Raw genomic sequence first — 20,394 nt, 5'->3', positions numbered from 1 at the left:
TCTAATGGAGGCCAGGGGGCTGCTGAGAAGTGTCTGTTTGCAGACTGTTTGCCCCTCCTTCAAAACAATTAAATGGTGGGTTTATATATATTATAAGGAACCTGCCAACAATGTGGACAAATAACTACTATCCAATAAGGAATCAGCATTTTTCCCTCTTAATGAGTTTTTCAAGAAACTCATTTGACAGAAATATACAGTCACACCCTTAGCAGGTTAATTATCGCTATATTCAATCTTAAAGGAAACAATGATGAGAGCATCAGACTCTATTACAGGCTGAGTGTGTATGCGTGTGTGTAAAAGCATGTACACACTTGTATCTCTCTGTTTGTAGCATACTCCACGCCAGGCTCCACAGCTCCCAACCGGTTTGTCGGCATCGGAACACGGGACAACTTTCTGAATATCCCCCAGCAGACTCAGGTACCCTGCCAGCCTCCCTCATTTACTAAACATCCACATATCCACCGCCTCCTCCTCCCTCTTTGTTTGTGTCTTTTTCTTCCTCTTCGCTCATCACCCACTATAAGCCCGACTTTGCACTTTGCCGTTTAAAGATGCACCTTTTCAAGTGGCAGGCTCTGATTAAAGAGGCATGTTCTTTAGAATGAAGGCCATGATATAAAGGCAATAGTTAATCAGTTGATCTGTTTTAGCAGCCTGCTAAAGTTGATAATTAGTTATGATATTTGCCACAGGTTTTCTGAAATCTAAACTGTGGCACTTTGAGGGTTAACTTTTTAGCTTTTTACCATCTTTTTCCGTTCTGTTTCTGCTGAAAAACTCTTTTCCTTCTCTCCAAACTTTCTCTGCTACATTGAGTGTTGCCCATGTATCAAGGCCTTCAGTTTCAGTATTGGTTTACAGTGCCTGTACCACAGTAGATTCCCCACAGTGAGAATAAGCAATGCCAGTTCGTTTTAGCTCCAGCAGTGTTGATTTATCTCTACAAGGTCCCACAGTGTGTGTTAGTGCAGCGTGTGAGGCCAGCAGTGCACTACATTGTGGTTTCAGCTTTGGCTATGCTCTGCCACTGGGCTGCAGTGTCTTGGGCCTCCTCCATCACCAACACAACTTTTCTCATTAGGGGCTAACCGCACCTGCCTGCAGCCAACTCAGCTCTCCCGTCCTCCCTACACACACATGGAAACGATCTGCGTTTCTGGTCGGCACGCCCCCACCTCCCCCTGGTGCATGATCTGTCCACGTTCCCCATGAGCTCCTTCTGCTTCCCAAACCCCCCACCTGCACCACTCTTCCACAGATGCAGCTTTGGCACTTAGGGGACATCCAAACACGGTCCAAACGTGATTTAACGTGTATGCACATACACTTTAGTCCTGAGCCAAAAATCCTGCCCCACATGCCCTACAATAAAGAACTTACTTCTCCCTAGCATGCTAGTTTTCTCTTATCAATAAAAAATCATTAAAACATTTGCACTTAAGCCATTTCTTTTAGATTTCTGCTATGCACAGTAACAACGTAGGCACTGATAGCATCAGCTCTCAGTTAGCTGAGCCTTGTAGGTCAGCTCCAGCCTCAGCTTGTGTGAGTAGCAGAGGTCTCTGCCTGTCCTGCTGTTCTCTGGCATATGGCGAGCTTCAGACGATGGCCCTGCCAGCCCGCCTTGAGGTCTGCAAGCCAACTAGCCAAGACAGAAGGAGAGAGCCTTCCCACTGTTGTCAGAGTAATGAGCAGACAAAAGCTGGTCTGAGGAGCTCTCTGGTGGCCAGGCGTCAGCTATGCAGGAAAAGGGAAGGGAAGATATGGAAGCCTGGATGAAAAACAAGAAAGAACGGGACAGTTGAAATGAGAAGGAGTTAGTTGAAGCTCGCTGCACTCCACAGTCACGTCCCGGCTGTCTGGTTGCCAGCAGCAACCAGACATGATGTCATAGGCAGTTGAACTTGGACTTGAAAGAGGGGGGGGGGGGGGGGGTGTTGCAGGGGGGTCTCTTTCCATTGCCAAGGATTACATTGAGTGAGTTGAAGTAAGAGAGAGAGGAAAGGAAAAAGCTTGGTGGAGCCAGCAGAAGGAGGTGTTATCTACAGACACCATGATCAGACAGATGTGTTGGGGATGAAGAAGTTTGAGAGGATTGATATTTTCTTAAGGTTTACTTATGTATGTGGAGGAGACAACAGAGAGTTTGCTGTTGAAGGTGCAGTGAGTAGCTGCTCTCTTTAAGCTGAAGTCTGTGGAATGTCACAAGCTGCCAGAAGCGCTCGGCCTGTGCCAAAGCCTCTACTCTGCCATCTTATCAGACTGAGAAACCCGATCTCTGGACTAGCTGCTCACAGAAGCTTTACCTTGTAGCCTGAGAGTACTCTGACCCACAGTGCACACACATAGTAGTAAGATCACCTTACATGTAAACTGGTAGCAAACGATAGAGACGCTACAGTCCTTCGCTGGTGAAGTGGAAAACTAAATAGCGACACAAGTACTGCTAACTTTGTGAAAGCACAACTGTTTTATTTTAAAAAGTAAGCCATGTGACATAACCTGTGAGAGGAAGGTATAAAATTGAAAACAACTTTGTATTAAATGGGACAGCGGAGCTCGACTAATGTTGCAAAAGGAGTAGAGGGTCGCCCTCTAGTGGTTGATGGATAATTCAGATATATGGTTCTAAATATGCTTTATCTATTTCACAAAAACACCTACTTGGGGTTTTTTCACCAAAGCGGTTCCCATGATAAACTGAGCCTGTGTTGTACTGACTTCTTAACTGGTTCTTTTAAATAACACACCAATCTCTTAAAATGTCCTCCAGTAAGTGTTTGACCGTTCTCCTGTTACATTGTGATTTCTGTAGACAATCATAGTTCAGAGTGATGACTTAACTATACAAATCACACTATTTATGTGTAAATCTCTGAAAAACAAATTACTTATTAAGATAAATTTAAGTAGTTTTTAAACAACATGCTGTTTGTCAATAGACCTGCCATGTCAGGCTTTAATCCACTTATAACTGTGTGTAAGCTGATGTCAGCCAAACATTTACAGCAGAGAAGAAGAGCTTGTGTTATTTCAATGCCAATCTGACCTTTTGGTAATGTTTTATCTGGAATTAGGTAGATTAAAAACTAAATCAGGAGTTTAGGAGTTTTCGAGATGACAAGCATAGCATTTTTGATTGCCAGTGTTCAGTTCAGTGTAGTCCTGGAACCAGTTGGATAGAAAATCCTGCTGTGTATTAATGCTGCCAAGAGTTTGATCCTAAAATACTTTTACTTGCTTTTAAGGTAAGGTATATAAACAAAGCACCAGTAATAAAATTCAACATTCAATTTTAAATACAATAATGTTCAATACATTTTAATATTATAAAAATGTTTATTTATCTCAGTACCTCAAGTCATTTAGTGGAACATATTTTATAGATTAAAAAGACTACAAGTCTTTATTTTTGTTAATTATGTTGACTTTTGTCTTACAAATGACAACAAAAAATTAAACAAAACAAAAACATCTAATACTGACGGGGGTACTTAATGAAAAGTATGTTTAGTAGCTACTTAAAGGTTATCAGTTTCAAAAAATACTTTTAATCTTACAAACAAGCTTCATTGCAAGGCATATTGAATTTTACTTGGTATGACTGTATATGTTTCAAAAATATTCATGTTTATGCATATGTTCACATTACATTTTACACAATCAGAAAGGTGACTAAGTGGTAAAAAAATATATATATACATTAGAAATAACTAAAAACAAAATGTGTTATTGTTGAACAAAATTTTTGTTCTTTAGATTTTTCTTATCTTCCTTCGCTTATGATCTAGTTAAAAATGAATACTGTAACAATGATTTCCACTGAGGTTTTGTGAATTTAACATTTTTCACTTTACTTTTAATTTATATTGTATTTAAGCTCATGTATATATGTGAAATGTTCTCTGTTCAAAATGAATAACTTTTCACACCTTGCCATGCTTTTCTCTGCATGCTGCTTGTAATGATTGACTTGGGTTAATTGATTTTAAATACGAATGCCCCGAGAATCTTAAAAGTGTAAAATCTTAAGCAAAACATGTTTTCTGTTTGTTTGTTTTTTCTTCACAGTCCTGGTTCCTCTGACAAGGCCTCTCTGAAGCAACAGCTAAATGTGTGTCATGAAAATTGGAAATCTGAAAAACAAAAACGCATCACCTCTGGTAAAGAACAAACTGCTGACACTAAAAAGGTCTTTCTCGCCAAACACTATTGAAAGTACTACTACAGAAAATGGAAAAAACCCACAGCGCCCCAAGAGGACTCCCACTCCAACACGATTCGAATAGGACTGTTTGTTCCCTTTTCATGGAGGAGGCTCCAATGAGATTGAACGGACAGACTCAGAATGCAGGGAAGAGGAGGAACTGTCTCACAAACACTTTGAAATGGCAGAAAGGAAACACAATGTAAAAACCTGACAAATGACCAATTTAACATTTGTTTATCTTTCTTTTATATACATATATTATATATTTCTTTTACATTTTGTTGTCTCCACAATGAAACTCCATGCATTGGCTGGGAGATCCAAACAAAAATGAGCGTAACGACAAATGGCGGAGTCAGATGTGCAAGTTGAAAAGATCACTACCCACATTTCATACGTGCATATCCGTGAATTTTATTCTGCACATCTCTCCCCCAGCGTCACGGTCCCACTTTCCACCCACTGCCCCACATACCGCCATCACAGCTGGAGCTCAAGAGTTAACCACAGCCTCATACCTCTGTGTCAGCACACTCTGCCGCTCCACTCACTCAGCCCTGAGCCCCTTTCATTTCCGATTGGCCAATCATGGTGACACCATCTGATGGTGTGACATATATGCACTAAGTGGCTGGTCTTTGTTTACCTGTCGAAGAATCAGGGCGTCCTGCTAGTAGGAGAAGTGAAAGCCATGAGGCGAGTGCAAGAAAGTGAACACACGACAGACAGTCATAACACTAACTCTACATGTGCTCTTTCGTCCCCTCACCTATGCACTATTAATTCATTTTTAATAAGGGATGAATCATGTTGCACATCAGTGGTCAGATGAGTGATTGGAGGAGAGGACTGAGGTTGACTGTCACCGTAGGGATGAAGCTGTGTTAACGTCTTGGCCCCTAAACATGACACATTCTCAGTCACAAGCATGCATACAATCACCCTATTATCCCTCAACAGCAGTGCGCGCACAGCATCAGCTTCAGTTTATTAGCTTTAATTTTGTTTTTCTTGCAATTTCTTTCAGATTTGGTTTTGGGTTTGTATCACCTGGATTGTTTTGCACCTTCTCTTGCATGTCATGCCATCATGCGTTTCTGTAGTTTGCAGTTATTCAATAAGTAGGAAATTCAGACTTTAGCAGCAGTTTCTCAAACTTCTCACAAATAGACAGCACAGTGGCAACAGCTCATCACATGCATCCCTTGCATTGCTTCATGCTGTATCCCAGTCACATGGACATCCAGAAAACATACACACCCCTGCCCACCCCCCCACACACACGTATACACACCCATATACAAAATGCACACTAAAACCACCGGCAACCTGAATAAAAGGGAAGCCTTTTAAACTTGGTTCTCCAAACCGCCTTTGTTAATGGTTTTTCATTCATTTAAAGGTTGTCTTTTTAATTTGAACTATTTTTATGTAAATGTTCACATTAGAATCGCTGTTATTTTCATCATGACACAATCCAACTCACAAAAGCTGACCTCACAAAATAACTGGACTGCCGGGCTATTGGTTCTGTTTTGCAGGGATAGTAAACTGGGCTGTGAGAGGACTGGGTCTCTATAGAAACATTAGCTCTATGTACAGCAAGTCTACGACAATATATGGAAGTGCCTCTGTATTCCCTCCATGCAATTAGTAATTAACTTGACTTCAGGTTCTATTCCCGTATATAAGCTAAGGCTACAGGGAATGTTGGTGTTGGTGCATGTGGAAATCTTTGGCCCAGGACGGATGTTCATAGAGGACTGCAACCATTTTTTTTTTTATTTCTTATAAAGACAGAGAGATAATATACATATATATTTATGATGAATGCTTCTTTTCCACTTTTACTCCTCAAGCTTGTTGGCAGTCTAGTTATTTTCTGAACTCTTACCCCCCCACACACAATCCGTTTCAGTAAGATCGCCTTGCTGTTTCGAATCAAAACGACACACACCATCGCCATCTGCATTATAATACCTAGATGATCATGTTAAAAAAAAAGAATCGACCGTAGGTTTGAAGAAAAGTGTTTGTTTTTGATGGAAAGTATTATTATTGAAAATAATGTGTCGATTGAGCCACGTGCAATGCATTGGGTAGATCATTGTGTTTGTCTGTTAGAGATTTTTAAGAAAGCTACGAGAAAAGAGAAAAAAAAAATTGTATTTGTTTCAAGTCCGTAAGCTCCAGGACTCTAAACTAGAGGGCCATGAAAAATCCTAGTCTTTGTAAGTTGGGGGTATTTGTTTTTATTTCTTTTGTCTCTTTTTTAAAAATGTTTTATGTGTAATCATTTGTTTATAAAAATGTGGGAGGGCTGAAGGAAAAAAAATAATCTACACAGCTTCAAAACAGAATCTATCAAATGAAAACTGGTGCTTTAACACTATAAATCCAGATTCCTTTTCAGAACTATTATAAATGAACAAAAATAACAGACCATTTAGGAAGCAGCATTATTCCTCTCTCTTTGTATTCTTCTCTTTGTATCTAGTATGGGGAGAGGTTCCTGTTCCTTAAGGTTGTGACACAAAAGGCATTCTGGTTCAACCTTTCGAAAGAAGCAAACCCTAAACAGAAAACTTAGCCATGCACTGCCTGAAACTCACCAGCAAAAGCGAAACAACCCTCCCAGTTTCATTCTTTTTCTTTTTTTTCCACACAAAACATTGGCATAAACAGCTGAAATTATTCTCTTCCTCCTGATGCTTCACATCCATAATCCTCATTTTTTTCAACCTTTTTGTGAATCCAGAGTTGGAATTGGAGTTCTGGTGCTGATGTGGATACTGAACGTCTGTACAGAAAACATAATGAGAAAGGGGGCATAATAGCATCTAATCAGGCAGAAATAAGAGGTCTGAGCCATTTATATAGCAGTCAGCAAGGTGAGCCTCTCCCCCTTCCTTTCCACTCCCTCCTTTGTAAATGATGACTCTTATAGTGCTTGTGCCGTAGTGTATAGTTTCCCAGCTGTAAAGGTTGTCCCTTGAAAGTGCCTTTTGTTCACAGACTCCATTTTGTAATTCAAAATGCCCCTTTTTTTGTTTTGTTTTTTGGAAATGGCTTTAGGTTGCAGATTGCCCCTGAGTGTCACAAGGCAGCAAAAGGTTGCTGCCCAATCAGCGCTCAGGGAAAGCTCCTTCCTCTGGCTGTAAAATGAATCCCCTCTTCAATGTTCCTCCCCTTTATCCTTACTTAATTTTCAAAGCTGTGTATCTATATGTTTATAATATATATATAGATATGCGCCTTTGTAAAGTACAAAAGAAAACTGGTGTGAATTAGTTCTTTACTTTTTATTGATAAATGATGAAAAAAAAAATTCAAATAGGCAAAAAAAAAAAACAAACTTGTTCTTGTTCAACTCTTGCTTTTGTTTTCTTTTCTTCTGTCTCCACTGTCTGTTTTCGCTTAGGCACTGGAGTAGTCTGTAACTGTGTCCGTCACTCTCCGTCTCTCTCGCGCGCGCTCTGTCCCGCCCTCTCCGCTGTGGCGAGGGTAAAAATAGAAGAAAAAAAAAAAAAACGAGAAAAAAATATTTGCAGAGGAACTTTTTGTCTGAGCAGAATGCAGTTAGCTCACATGTTATTCTTGTCTGTATGCTTCACATTGTATTACCATACCCATCTTCTTCAGCTTCTCCATTCAGCAGCTAATGTAAGTGAACAAATTACACTGATGGGCTGTTGGGGGTGTCCTTAGGTGGGTTCAGGAGGTACGGCAGAGTTTAAGGGAGTGTGTGCAAGAGAAGAGAGAGGCTTACAAAGAAGATTGATGGGGTCGATGGGGCTGAATGAACTGCTATGGCGAGGTTGGTAAGGGGCTGCTCAGGCTAGGATAAGAGTTTGATCTTTTCTTTTGGCTATTTATATTATGGCTTTGTTCTGTACCCCCTTTTTGTTCCCTTTTAATTAGGAATTCTTTTTCATATTTGCTATCAGGGTATGCTGTCATTTAGGCTTCCTATGAGGAAGCTTCGACCTGTAAAATTAAAGCTACAAGCACCTTATAACCGGAAATGTCCCACATGAGGCTGAAAGGGGTGGTTTTATTTCCTTGGTTAAAATCTCATATCAATTCTAACCAAACTTTTCAAAGAAAGGTATCGTTGTTTACGGCAGGTTCCACACTGTGAAACCCTCAGCAGTATTAGCCACCTACCACGCAACAACCAGATCGCTAAAGACGCCACCAAGAACCTGATCTCTCTGCTTTGAGAGGATTCAGGAAGTCCCTCCCCGTTTCACCTCTGCCCACCTCATGCCGGACTGCTCCGTCTCTTTGTTTTGTTGTTTATTTTGGTCTTCTGATCTTCTTAATGTGTATGGTTACTGGTGAAATAGGCAGCCCTCCACCCCCATCTCCAGTGCCCCCCTTACCCCTGATCCCTTGATCCCCAGCTCTTCTGCACCCCTGTTAGTATCCTCAGTGCAGCCCCACTTCTTTGTAAGAACACCCCCAGAGCTCTAGGTGAAATGCATGTGTTAATTACAGTTTCTTTTCCATAAGAAGAAAAACACAGTTTGAGAAGAGCAGTACCTGATTGAATAAAAAGGATGTTCTTGACTGTACCACCCTGCTGTGTCATGTCTTTCTTCCTGATGCCTCAAGATGGAGTGGAACTGAATATAAAAGGGTAATCTCTGGGATTCAAGCATTTTTTCCCCATTTATTCCTATTGAACCACAGACACGAGAAACAGATGGTACACCCTCTTTCAGTTGTTGGGGTTATTACGTATCTGGACATGTAAAAATTATCTTGGTTGTGAAGTTGTACTGTCATGGCCTTCTAAGCTCCAAAACCAAAATTATTTCAAGGAAGGCCATGTGTGGAATAGGTGGTTGAAGGCATTTCCAACTTGAACGCACTTCCAACTTGATTGTAATGATTGTAGGTTATTTCTAGCAAAAAAATAGAACAATAACAAAAAATCTCTTACAACTTAGATGAAAACAAAAGTTAACAATCTGATCTTACAAGTTCAAAAAGTGTAAATAATTTTGGTTTTGAGGCTTTGAAGGGCATGATATTAAAGTCAAAAAAATCATTTGACAAACAAAAGGCCTCTCCACCAGGGTTTAAAAGTTACCAAAGTAATTTTAACAATTCCAAATACATACTTTGGTTCCAAACTAACTTACAGTAACTATACCGAATCTGCCCATAGAAAAACTAAATTGATAGAACTTACACTTTCACAAAAATTCAACACAAATGGCAACAACATGTGTAAGACTCATACATTTTTCTTTGCTAAACAAAAATGGGACCAAAATGGAAAAAAATTAAATAAAAATACACCCTGTGATTCAGAAACGTGTAAAGCAAATCTGGACCGCAACGACTTGAAGTGGTGCTTTTCTTTATGACTGTCGGCACTTTACACTGTTATAGAGGATTTTTCATTGTTCATTGATGTTTTCAGATTTTCCTTTCCGCACAGCTCTTTAAATCAGGGTGACATTTTGGACTTTGAATGGATCTTCACAACAACTTTAACCTTTTTGTTCAGTGATTTCTGCTTTAAGTGATGAAAAGAATCCACCACATTTAACTCTAGAAATCTTCACTCAATGACTGCAATGTGCTCAGGTCCTACATCCATCCCTTAATCTGGGATTAGATTGTTGGCCAATCATCATCTCTCCACCCTTGTGCTTGTAAGTTAATATGAGATGTACTGTAATTGCTGATATACTGTTTTAGGATTTCTTTAAACATAGTGCTGTGTGTCATAAATATTTGTTCTTTGCTCTAATCTGTCATAAGGACATTCTTCCAGAAGTCTTGTTATTTATTCCGGTTCAGCATGCTAACATATTTTCATAGAAATTAGGCGATCCAATTGAAACCCTTTCAAATTGACATGCTTCTTCAATTTTTTCTTCTGCTGACATGAACTTTAGTATTTAACATGCTTACTGATGCCTGTGTAGTCCAATTTGTAGCTTTTACAAATTCCCTCAGCATTACTATCTTGGATGTCCACTCCAACAAATACTGGCAGTTGTATTATTTTTTTCCACTAACGTTTTTGTCTTTAGTTTGGAAATGGTCGTGTAACCCTTCCCAGATTAAGGGATGGCAACAGTTGCATCTCTAAACTACTGGTGACCTTCTTCCTTGGCGTTGTGCTGAAAGAAACATGTGCGCTCCCGACCAGCATACTTCTGTTTTTATAGAGGCTTTAAACACCAGCATCTGGCAGCTGCTTTCCCTCTTAAATCCTACCGTACAAAGGTTTTTCTTAAACTTCAGTTTTTGTTTGATAAATCAAATCAGTTTAGAACCTGCTGCTGCTAAAACTCAGTTAATCTAGATTAGGATTTCATACAGTACATGCTAGATTTAAGAGGATTTACATTATTTTCTCCAACTTAATTTTAACTCTCATTGTCGAACACTACTTGGTCCTTATGTTTCTGACTCCTCTCTTAATTCTGTAAAGCAATTTCACTTTTTTGTTTTCCCTGTCAAATCAATAGAGGTATTATTTTACTTGTGAGATATTACTAGTTCCACTGTGAAAATATACTGTGAATGTAAAGCCACGCATACCTCCAACAACACTTGAATCTTTAGCATTCTCACTTATGGATCATCAATTTGTCCTGAAACACTAAATTATAACAAAAAAGTTTGAGTTTAAGATATAAAGAAATGTTTTGATGACAAAAAACATAGTCTAAAATTTAATTCAGTTTATTCATATACTGTCATTTCTCAACAAATATTGTTTTAGAGAAACTCAAGTAATAGAAGTTACATTTCTACTCAGTCCAATTCAAAGAAAATTAAAGGAAAGTATCGATTATTTACTTCAATACATTATCCCATCCTATGCATGCATGCATATTTTTTTCCACAAGTGACAGTGGAAAAAAATAAATCCTAAAGGTACATATTGAATAAAAATATATCAACAAACTAAAACAACAAAAATTCTCAAAGTGAGACATAGTTATCATGTAAAAATACAAAACAAAGCCAACCAGCATTACACATGGTGTGTTAAAGTATGGAAATATGAGCTAAGCAGATGTTTTAACATAAAAATAAACCAACAGCATGAATTTCAATCTGAGAAGTAACTACCCACTGCAAAAACAAAATAACAATTCACTTTAAATCTGGTATTACACAACTCTGACACTCTTTTCTTTGGTGATCTATTATTTATTATCTAGCCTCTTGTTTATTATAATCCAGCATCAAGATCCATTTACCATGCCTCAAAACTTAAAGCTTTATCTTCTGACTTGACATAATAGTTTGCTGTTACACAGGTAATTTTCATTAGAACTTAGTGCATTTTTAATAAATAAATACTCTACCATAATTACCAGCCTTTCAATTTAATTAGATTGAAAGCAATGAATGACATTCCTTTTGTAATTTTACTTTTTAAATAGCTTAAAGTGTGGAAGCTGAAGTTGTGCAACTCTCACTTGGAAAACAGGCCTTTTTTAAAAAAAAAACTTTTGACTAGTATGAATTTAACAGAGGAGAAACCAAACTTCAGAGTTTGCGTTATGCATCCTTGTCTATCTGTCCTTCATTTGACACCACTCACTCCCTATATATGGTAACATACATAAAACTCCCACAATTCTATTCTGGCTTTGACCTTTTGGTAAAAGCCAGAAAAATTTGGTTTGGTTTTCCAAACCAAAATTATCAGTGTTCCCTGTCTGGTCACCTGTTTGAAAACTTTCCAGAGGCATTTCTTTAATGAAATAATGAAATTTTAAGGTTCCACTTTCAGAATGCCCAAATAAGTAATGCTTGAAGCTGTGTGTCAGTCTTCATCTCATGTCTAAAACACAAAGGGATAGACAGAGTTCATTTTCTCATACCTCCGTGTAGCAAAAGAATCACAAAAAAAAAAAAATGTATGCACAGCTCTCAATGGTATTATGTCCACAAAATGAATTGAGCCAACTGTCCCCCTGTGGAACTGCAAGTGAAGGAAAAGTAGAAGAAAACTGACAGCTCATTGTGCCGTAGCAAGATGTCTCTGACTAATCATGTGCTTCAAGGTTATCGAGTGTGCCCAAATTTACTTCTACATTGCACAGTTATCCCACAGTTAATTATCTGTGGGATAAGAAAACATCTTAAAAAGAAAAGATCTGCTATGAACAGAGTAAAAACAGTGTCGGTTTTACTGTAGCCCAATATTTAGACAGTCTAAAAATAGGAAAACAATTCCTCTAATTTGTCCCTATGGGCATAATCATTTCAACTGAACACAGTATATATTCTGAACACAACTTAAGCACTTCTTGAATGCTGAATGTCATCATCTTCATCCATCATACTGACATTTCCTTCAGGATTTGGGGTCTCAGAAGGCTGGGGATGTGAAAATTGACATTGCATTAATGCATTTCAATAAATTATAAAAATCAACAAATGTTTATTTATGGAAGTAATAGAATTTTAAAAAAGAAACTCGCATAGATTCAATATATTCTGATTTAGTTCAAGTGTTTACTTATAATTACAGGTTACAGCTAATTGAACAAAACCCAAACTGAAAATTAGAATAATAACACAATTATGAGGAAGTCTGATGACTTGACAGCTGATGTGGCAAGACAGTCACATTATCCACAAAATGTCATTGCTAAAAAAAAAAAAAGCTCATTAATCACAGGAGATTCAGTGGAAGGAAAAAATGTGACTGAAAGATATTCAACTTTGAGTTGACTGTAAAGCAAAGGTTATTCAAGAGTTTGGGGAGATTCACAAGGTGTGAACTAAGACTGACTGCTTCAGGAGTCACTCCACACAGATCTGCTCTTCCTCGTTTTAAGTCATGTTTGATACGTCAGCCATTTGTGTGGCCCTCTAGACTAGAGAGCCACACAAATAGAACTTCAACACATCAGTTGTGTGCTTAAATATTATATTGATATAATAGTCAGATCAAATCAGATTTTATTTGCACAGCACCAAATTACATCAATAACAATAGAGGCTTAGTATTGTTTCATTTTAAGAAGTTCTCACTGAATGTAGAGAAAGCTAGTATCTTAAAAGTCATAGGTGGTTTTATCAATTTATTCTGCCAGAACCAGCCTTTTGAGGACTTCTGTTAACTGAAATTAAAATTTTAAGCCACAAGTGAATGACAGACACATCTTACTGCAATAGAAATTTCGTTGAATCCTGTTCAATGACAATAAATGCTATCTATCTATCTACTTATATGTGGTTCAGTGCGCCAAAATAAAGTTTAGATTTCATTTGGGAATCAAGCTCCCATAGTCTGCAGGAAAAGTTGAGCAGAAGGTCAACATTCCTTAAAGTCCAGGGTGAGTTTTCCAGTGAGGAAGTGGGGAGACATTTCATCTCCTTATGTTGGTTCACTGTGCTTTATTATAGCCAAAGTCAGCTTAGTGGGAAATCTTATAGCGCCTCATGATTCCCTCTGCTGAGAAGCTTTATGGGGATTCAGCTGACAGTACCAACACCTGCTGTAATGACCATGTTTTGACAGTTCTGCACTGACCTAAACCCTTCAGTCACCAGATCCAACAACGCGGACTATCTGAAGCCTGATGACCTCTGCCACACTGCACTGATGCAGTAAATAATGAAAAACGAGCCCAGACCAACTAATATACTGAAATATTTTTCTGTATTACAACCCGTTTTCATTGATCTTAAGAAAAGAAATCATAATTTTGGGGGTTTTATTAGCATAAACATCAAAATGAATGAAAACAAACACCTAAAATGAATTACTCTGCATATTTTCATATTTCATTAATCAGATGCACCTGTAGAGATACTATCTTTCTTGCTGCCAAAAGAGTTCTACCGTAAAAACAGAAACTTATTCATGATGACACACCTGGGGGTTCTCATACGCCTGGGGTGGGGGGTCAGTTTCCTGGACTGGGTGTTGCTTCTTCCCCCCCGTCGGTCTCTGTGTCCTCCTCTCCATGTGGAGGTGGAGGTGTGCTGTTGTCTGTGTGCTGGGGTGGAGCACTAGTGTTCTGGCTCAGCTGAGATTTTATCAAGACATATCTTAGATATCTCCGGTCATTGTAACTCCAGAATGATGAGAAGGCGCTTGCTTACCTGGACGTTATGTGAATTGTCTCCCTGATCGCCTGTCTCTTGGACTGGATGCCTTGAATCACATATAAAAGGCACTGCGGCATATTGAGGACGCGGTGGAGAACAGCCTCTAGGTGGCTTGGTCTCACAAGATGGAGGCGGAGGCGGGGGTGGGGGTAGGCACGACTTGGTTGTCTGAATATGCACACATTAAAATTAGATAAAGCCAAGTTGGTCTGACCTGCTGATTCTTATTTTGTCCAATTCAGGTTTATAACTTCCTAAGGACAAAAGAAGAAAAGGAGCTCTGAGGGCTTTTATAGAGGTAGTGCATCCTCATTTTAAACTGCGACTCGAACACGTAAGGATGAACATGTTCAACTAAAGTGCTTTACAATCTATGTGAAAATCTCCCCAAAGTGGCGTGTCCTTTACTTTAGTGTTTTGCCAAAGAAAAGGGAAAACACATGACAGGAAAACTACAGAAAAGACAGTTAAGGCCATGTTAGAACTGGAGAAAGTCCTGTGTGGATGAACTGTTAGGAAACTAAACAGAGAACCGCACACACCCAGCTGCATAGACCAGTCCTTAAACGCTTCTCTCGTGTTTTCTGTTGCCACGCAAATTAACTGTTTTAATTAAAATACCCTAAAACGGTAAAAACCTGTTCCGAGCTATGCTGAACGGTATCGCGTCTTGCTCTACTTACCATCTCTTTGTGCTTCTTGATTTTTAACGGCGGTTGGTAAAAAACGTTTGGTGCGTCTCCTACTCGTATTTTATCCTCTTCTTCTTGATTTTTATGCACAGTAAGCCCTACGTGTTTTATCGACGATCTCTTTTCATCTTCGGAAAGCTAAGAACCCAAACAAGCCTCGCCCACTTTTACGACTTCCTGTAAAGCAGGTCATCACTCATAACATCAGTGTGGTTGAGTTTATGTGCTTGTGACATAAACACCAGCACCGCCTTTGGGCATAAAGTCGCCACATTTTAAATGTTGTATATATATTTCTTTTACAATTTAAGCCGCTGGTATTTTTGTTTATGGTTTATTCAGGTTGCGTCCTTTTTTGCACAACTTCCTCTGCTTTAACTTCAACTTATTGTTTGCCTATTTCTGTTTTGATTTAAATAAATTTGGGAGAATGGGGACAAGACATCACAGCTCAAATGCTCGGGTTAATACTATCTTATGACGTAATGCACAGAATACAGCTAACTGGATCTTTTATAAAAAATATATTTCTTTATGTTTTTGTTGTTTATTTTGTTGTATCATATGAATGAGCAAACTACTTTTTCCGCCCTAAAACTTCATGAAATGTGGAGTGTGTTGCAAAAAGTGTGGAAGTCGTTTTTATTCTGCACCTTTAAGCTGCTGTGCATTCTTCAGACTTTTATTTTGCACTGCAGGTCGGAAGTGTAGTATTGGCCAGCTTCCTCGTGACGACATTTCCGGCTTGCTGCCTGTTGTAAATACAGCAAACAGCTGGACGCAGACCCGTCTCCTTGTCAAACACAGTTAACATCTGTGTCAGCTGCTTGGAATAAGAGAACCCGTATCAATCCGCGTTTGCGGTGATTTGTCTGAACTCTTGTCTCCTGCCGCCTCCTTTTTGCGGCTAGCAGCTTCGAGCTAAGTTACCGTCCGGGTACTGCTCAGGTTGCTTTTTGAGGCTCAGGTTCTCTGCTGAGTTCTGCCCACAGAAAGAAGTGTCTTCTCTCTCATGGTGGTTTTAGGTCAATGGGGAACTGCTTGTTTTCACAAGGTGGGGATGACCTTTCGCTGCTGAACGATTCCGAGGGGGGCAGTCTGCCAGGAGAGCCCCCGCCGCCCTATCAGGTAAGCAACTTGGTTGTCTACTTTACGCCCAGCCCGCGGATTGACGTCACTTAATTGTTTTATGACTAAAATGCCATCTTTAAATCCATCCCATGAATAGGTAGTTGTTTGAAATCTCTTAAGGTATAAAAGATATAGCTTGTAGAAGTGTGATAAAGGCAGATCATTAATTTGTTCGATTGATTTCTAAAGCCCTAAAAGTTTGGCTCAGACTAATGGGAGGTTTACACTTTGACATCAAGCATGTGATTCTGTTGGTTTAAAATGAATTGATTTGAGAATTGAGTTCTGTTGTCCGAACTGGACTCTATGTAAAAACAATTGGAACTGGATCTATTTGTAAAATACCTCAACATGACATTTGTTGTATTTTGGTGCTTTATGAAAAATAAACAAAAAAAAAACTGTAATTAAATTGTGGAAATAAAAGGAAGTTTGAAAAGGAGCTGATGTGCAATACTCTTCATTGTTTCCAGAGAATATAAAAAAAGAAAAATAATTTCTTGACAGGTAGGTAATAAGCAATAATCTTACCTGAATCTTCCCGTATGGTAACCTAAAGTTAATGCTCAGGAAATGTTCCCTAAATGTTATAGTTTCTCTAATCTCTTTGCTTCAGAGAGGGCTCTCTTAAAGTTTTTTGGGGCTAGCTTAAATTAGGTTGCGTGATTCTCGCAGCTATTGTAGATGTTATATTTTTTTTTACATTTTCATGTCAAGAGAAATTAGCTAAAACTCCAATAAACTATTGGTAGAGTCTTGTTTAAGGATACCCCAAACATACCTCTAAACACAAATACCTCATTATGACAAATGCAAAAATGTGGAGAAAGTGAAGCACTGAGAAGTATTTCTGAATGCACTGTACATTTCTGAATACCCAAAATTCCCTCTCTCTCATTCTTCTGGCATTTAGCAGTTGGGTGTAATGTATCTTGAATCTTAAATGGTTCAAGACAGGGAAGGTTTTGTTTCATTTAATGTCAGATAGTGAGAAAAAAAAGTTGACCTTTTATGTAGTGCATGTATCTCAATATTTTTGAATAAAAGTCTCGTCTGCCAGTTAATTTCACAGTCAGATAAATAGACTTCAGTGTCTGGAATATCTCCCTGCAGCCATGTTTCAGTAAAACATAAAATACTACATTCCTGATGTTCCCACTGTGTCACTGCCAGCTTTTCATTCTCATCTGTTTTTGTTTGCCTTGAATCTAACATTCCCCATGTGTACTTCATTTTGTTTCGGGGTTTGTTTGTTTTTTTTGTCCTACATTTTCAATCTCTCCTGCTTAACTTGCAGATTGTTGATTGATTGTTAGATTTGTTGTCTTAAGCCAGGTATTATTTGGTTTTTGATAAGAACAATCAGCTGGTTCAACATGTAAAGCAATTCTCCAGTTAGCATGAGTACTTACAGTGAAGATTTTACAAAAAGCAAGCTGTATGAGCAGAAATCCCATGGGCAGCAAAACATTTAAGCAGTGTAGAAGAAAAACTAGATTTGTGGTCGAATTTGTGTGAAACAAATGCTTTTGAAGATGACATGGGCTGTGTTTTGTGATCTGTTGTTTGTAGCAGCACACCCCGCCTGTGCCAGTCTTCCATCCTACGCCAGGCGAGAGTCGTCTGGCCAACCAGTTGACCGAGGAGGAACAGATCCGCATCGCTCAGCGTATCGGACTCATCCAGCATCTTCCCACAGGTATCTTCAACCCTGGCTCTGACGCCTCGGAGAAGAAAGTAAAAGAGTAAGTCCTAAATATTGACCTCATCACAAAACTTTATTTTAAAACACCTTTTATTTTCTGTACCTTGCGGAAGTTTTCATCTGCAATAATTTTTGTTGTTGATGTTTTTTAACATTTAGTTTGAGCATAACCACAGAATCCATTGTGTTGCCTTCCAGATTTATGTGATAGGCCAACAAAAGAAAAGATTTGAATAGGAGGAGAAGGGAAATTATATTTAATCAATTGAGACCAGCTGTGTGTAGTTAAACCTTAGTGTACATCCAGATGTTCAGGTTTGTTACAGAACATAAGTGAACAAACAACATCAAGGAACACAGGCGAAATGTCAGGAGAAAGTTGTGGGGAAATTGTAAAGCATAATTAATTTCTGAAACAATATCCCGAGCTTTGAATGAGTCACAAAGCTCTGCTTAATCTATCTTCCATAAACGGAAAGACTATGGCAATATTGCACGTACTAAAACATGGCTCTCCACCTAAACGGGCAGGCCTGAAAGGAAGAGTGTTACATTGTAAAGAAGAATGGGTAAAAAGTTCAGTTTCTAGATGAATAAAGCTGGCATAGATAAAAATTTTACAACTGTTATTAAATCGAAAAGGCTTCATTCAGAAGGGCTAAATAAATGCATAGTAGGTTTTCCAGATTTTTTTTTTTATATATATATAAAAATGTTGGAAAACTGAGTCATTTTCCTTCCTCTTCACTGCTATGCACTACTTTGTACTAGCCTATCACCTAAAATCCAAATAAAAATACTGTTACAGCCAAGATTGTCTTGTAAAGAAATAAAACGTGAAAAAGTTTTACAGGAATGAATTCTTTTGCATGATGTTGTTTGCTGAAACGCTGCTTCTCTCTTCCTCAGGTGTGTGATCTGCATGATGGATTTTGAATATGGTGATCCCATTCGGTTCTTGCCTTGCCTTCACATCTACCACCTGGACTGCATCGACCCCTGGCTGATGCGCTCCTTCACCTGCCCCTCCTGTATGGAGCCCGTGGACGCCGCCCTGCTGTCTACATATGAAACCAACTGAGCCCAGCTTGGTGGCTGCTCCCGATCCTGTCCAGAAGGAACGGCACCATTTTTACCCTCGCTATTAAACAGGTAGCAGGGTGTGGCCCTGCGCAGGTATTTCTAGGATCTCTGGGGATGAAGACACACATCAAGAACAGTTACACACATGTTTGTGTTTGAAGAAATGTTCTATTTTCACAGGAGGATAATGTGCCAAATCAAGTCAGATGAGCTAAAAAATTACAAAATGCAATGATTTTCGTTTTTAAATAATCAGCTGTTTACTTCCTCTTTGGCGTAATGTCCGTTATTTCAGACAGAGCGATTTATCTGAGTCATGTGAGAATCAGTGTTTGGTTAAGTTGACAATGAAAACACAAAGTGAAAAGATGATTTTCTTATAGAGAATCCATATTCTGGGATGTTGCAGAAACACGTTCACACAATTCACGTTAGTTTCCGCAACTAAATTAAAGTTGTCAGGACTTCTCTCTTTTTAGATGTTATCAGTTCAGTCATTCACATGATTCAAGAATTGATTGTCTTTTATTTTGCAAGCGTTAGTTGTTGAGTGCTTCCTCCTTATGAATTCTCCCTTTTGCTTTTGAATTGAATTAAAATCCAGTTCTTCCAGATTCTATACATGTTTACCATCAGAAACATTTACAGAATCACAACTTCCTGTTCAGGCCTCCTTAACGCCTTATTGAGCTTCTAATCTTAAAGTCTGTAGCTTGTGGGTTCCATATAAAAATGTGTTTTAATTTCTGTTTTAAGTGTTTTAGGTAACGGTTGTCTGAGACGGGCACGTCTAGGAAGTGTGACTTATGACTTCCTGTCTTTCTTTTTGTTTTGTTTTTTTGTTGTGTGGTTCTGAACTTCGTTTAGCAACTTACAAATTTCCAAAGTTTCTGAGTTTAGGAGCGCAAAATGTTTTCGCCTTTTGATGTCTGACACGTAATGTGAGACTGACTTTGTGTTGTGTTGGAAGAACTGGTGAAGCAGTAGGAAGGGATGTAGACTGACTGAATGTAAAGCATGATTTGAACTGTTGAGAGATTTGAGTACGAGGACATTTCTGATTTACTGTGCACTCGACGTGCCTTTTCTAAAGGTTGATGTAAGCCAAGTTCTGTGAAGTACAATCAGTTTGGACTTTTACTTTGTCGTTCTTTAGTTTTCCTCCAGGAGGAAACTCATACCAGCACTGTGTGTCACAGGTGTGTTTGAAGAAGCTGCTGGTGACAAACACCAAGAGTCTGTATCTGTTTTAATTTATAATGTATGCAAAAAGTGCAAAAAAAAAAAAAATGTGAGAACTGATAAGTCACAATAAAAGTATATTCTGAATCTTTTGAGGTGATGAGTTGTGTTCATTGGTTTTGAGTATTTTCAGCCATAATTGAAAATCCTCAAAAAAGAACAAAACACAAAATAATGTACAGAAGCTACTAGAGTACACATAGCACACTTGTGCA

The 20,394-nt window shown here is 38.7% G+C and overlaps 2 protein-coding genes and 1 long non-coding RNA gene across 16 annotated transcripts in view; 2 read left to right on the top strand and 1 right to left on the bottom strand.

Annotated features, from left to right (window-relative positions):
• The window catches only part of LOC116719882 (nuclear factor 1 X-type-like), a 124,820-nt gene extending 116,024 nt beyond the window's left edge, over positions 1 to 8,796 (top strand). For 12 of the 13 annotated variants that reach the window (XM_032562657.1, XM_032562653.1, XM_032562650.1 and 9 more), the window contains 2 exons: positions 338 to 426; positions 4,081 to 8,796. In XM_032562657.1, the coding sequence (XP_032418548.1) occupies positions 338 to 426; positions 4,081 to 4,095 (104 nt within the window). In that variant the 3' untranslated portion in view covers positions 4,096 to 8,796. The remainder of the gene's footprint in view (positions 1 to 337; positions 427 to 4,080) is intronic. The other variant, XM_032562655.1, reaches the window with a different exon arrangement.
• A 2,113-nt stretch (positions 8,797 to 10,909) lies between these two features.
• LOC116719883 (uncharacterized) lies at positions 10,910 to 15,191 on the bottom strand. 2 transcript variants are annotated; one of them, XR_004339279.1, is made up of 4 exons: positions 15,010 to 15,191; positions 14,321 to 14,580; positions 14,091 to 14,244; positions 10,910 to 12,583 (listed from the first exon to the last, which is right to left on the bottom strand). It is a non-coding gene; the product is annotated as an uncharacterized LOC116719883 (long non-coding RNA). The 2 variants fall into 2 exon arrangements; XR_004339278.1 differs by having other exon boundaries at positions 14,321 to 14,494.
• Positions 15,192 to 15,731: 540 nt separating this feature from the next.
• On the top strand, positions 15,732 to 20,271 carry rnf11a (ring finger protein 11a). The gene is made up of 3 exons (XM_032562644.1): positions 15,732 to 16,146; positions 17,722 to 17,894; positions 18,764 to 20,271. The coding sequence occupies exons 1-3, from the start codon at positions 16,048 to 16,050 to the stop codon at positions 18,933 to 18,935; spliced, it is 444 nt and encodes a 147-aa protein (XP_032418535.1). The 5' UTR covers positions 15,732 to 16,047; the 3' UTR covers positions 18,936 to 20,271.
• Positions 20,272 to 20,394: the final 123 nt, after the last annotated feature.

Source organism: Xiphophorus hellerii, chromosome 5, assembly GCF_003331165.1.
Source record: "Xiphophorus hellerii strain 12219 chromosome 5, Xiphophorus_hellerii-4.1, whole genome shotgun sequence".
Taxonomy (NCBI): Eukaryota; Metazoa; Chordata; class Actinopteri; order Cyprinodontiformes; family Poeciliidae; genus Xiphophorus; species Xiphophorus hellerii.
Note: the sequence above shows the minus strand (reverse complement) of the source record. Positions and strands in the feature narration are given on the sequence as shown.

Coding starts and splice junctions, on each gene's coding strand:
- rnf11a (XM_032562644.1), top strand. CDS start 16,048: ATGGGGAACTGCTTGTTTTCACAAGGTGGGGATGACCTTTCGCTGCTG. Junction 16,147..17,721: donor AGCCCCCGCCGCCCTATCAG/GTAAGCAACTTG, acceptor TGTTGTTTGTAG/CAGCACACCCCGCCTGTGCC. Junction 17,895..18,763: donor TCGGAGAAGAAAGTAAAAGA/GTAAGTCCTAAA, acceptor TCTCTTCCTCAG/GTGTGTGATCTGCATGATGG.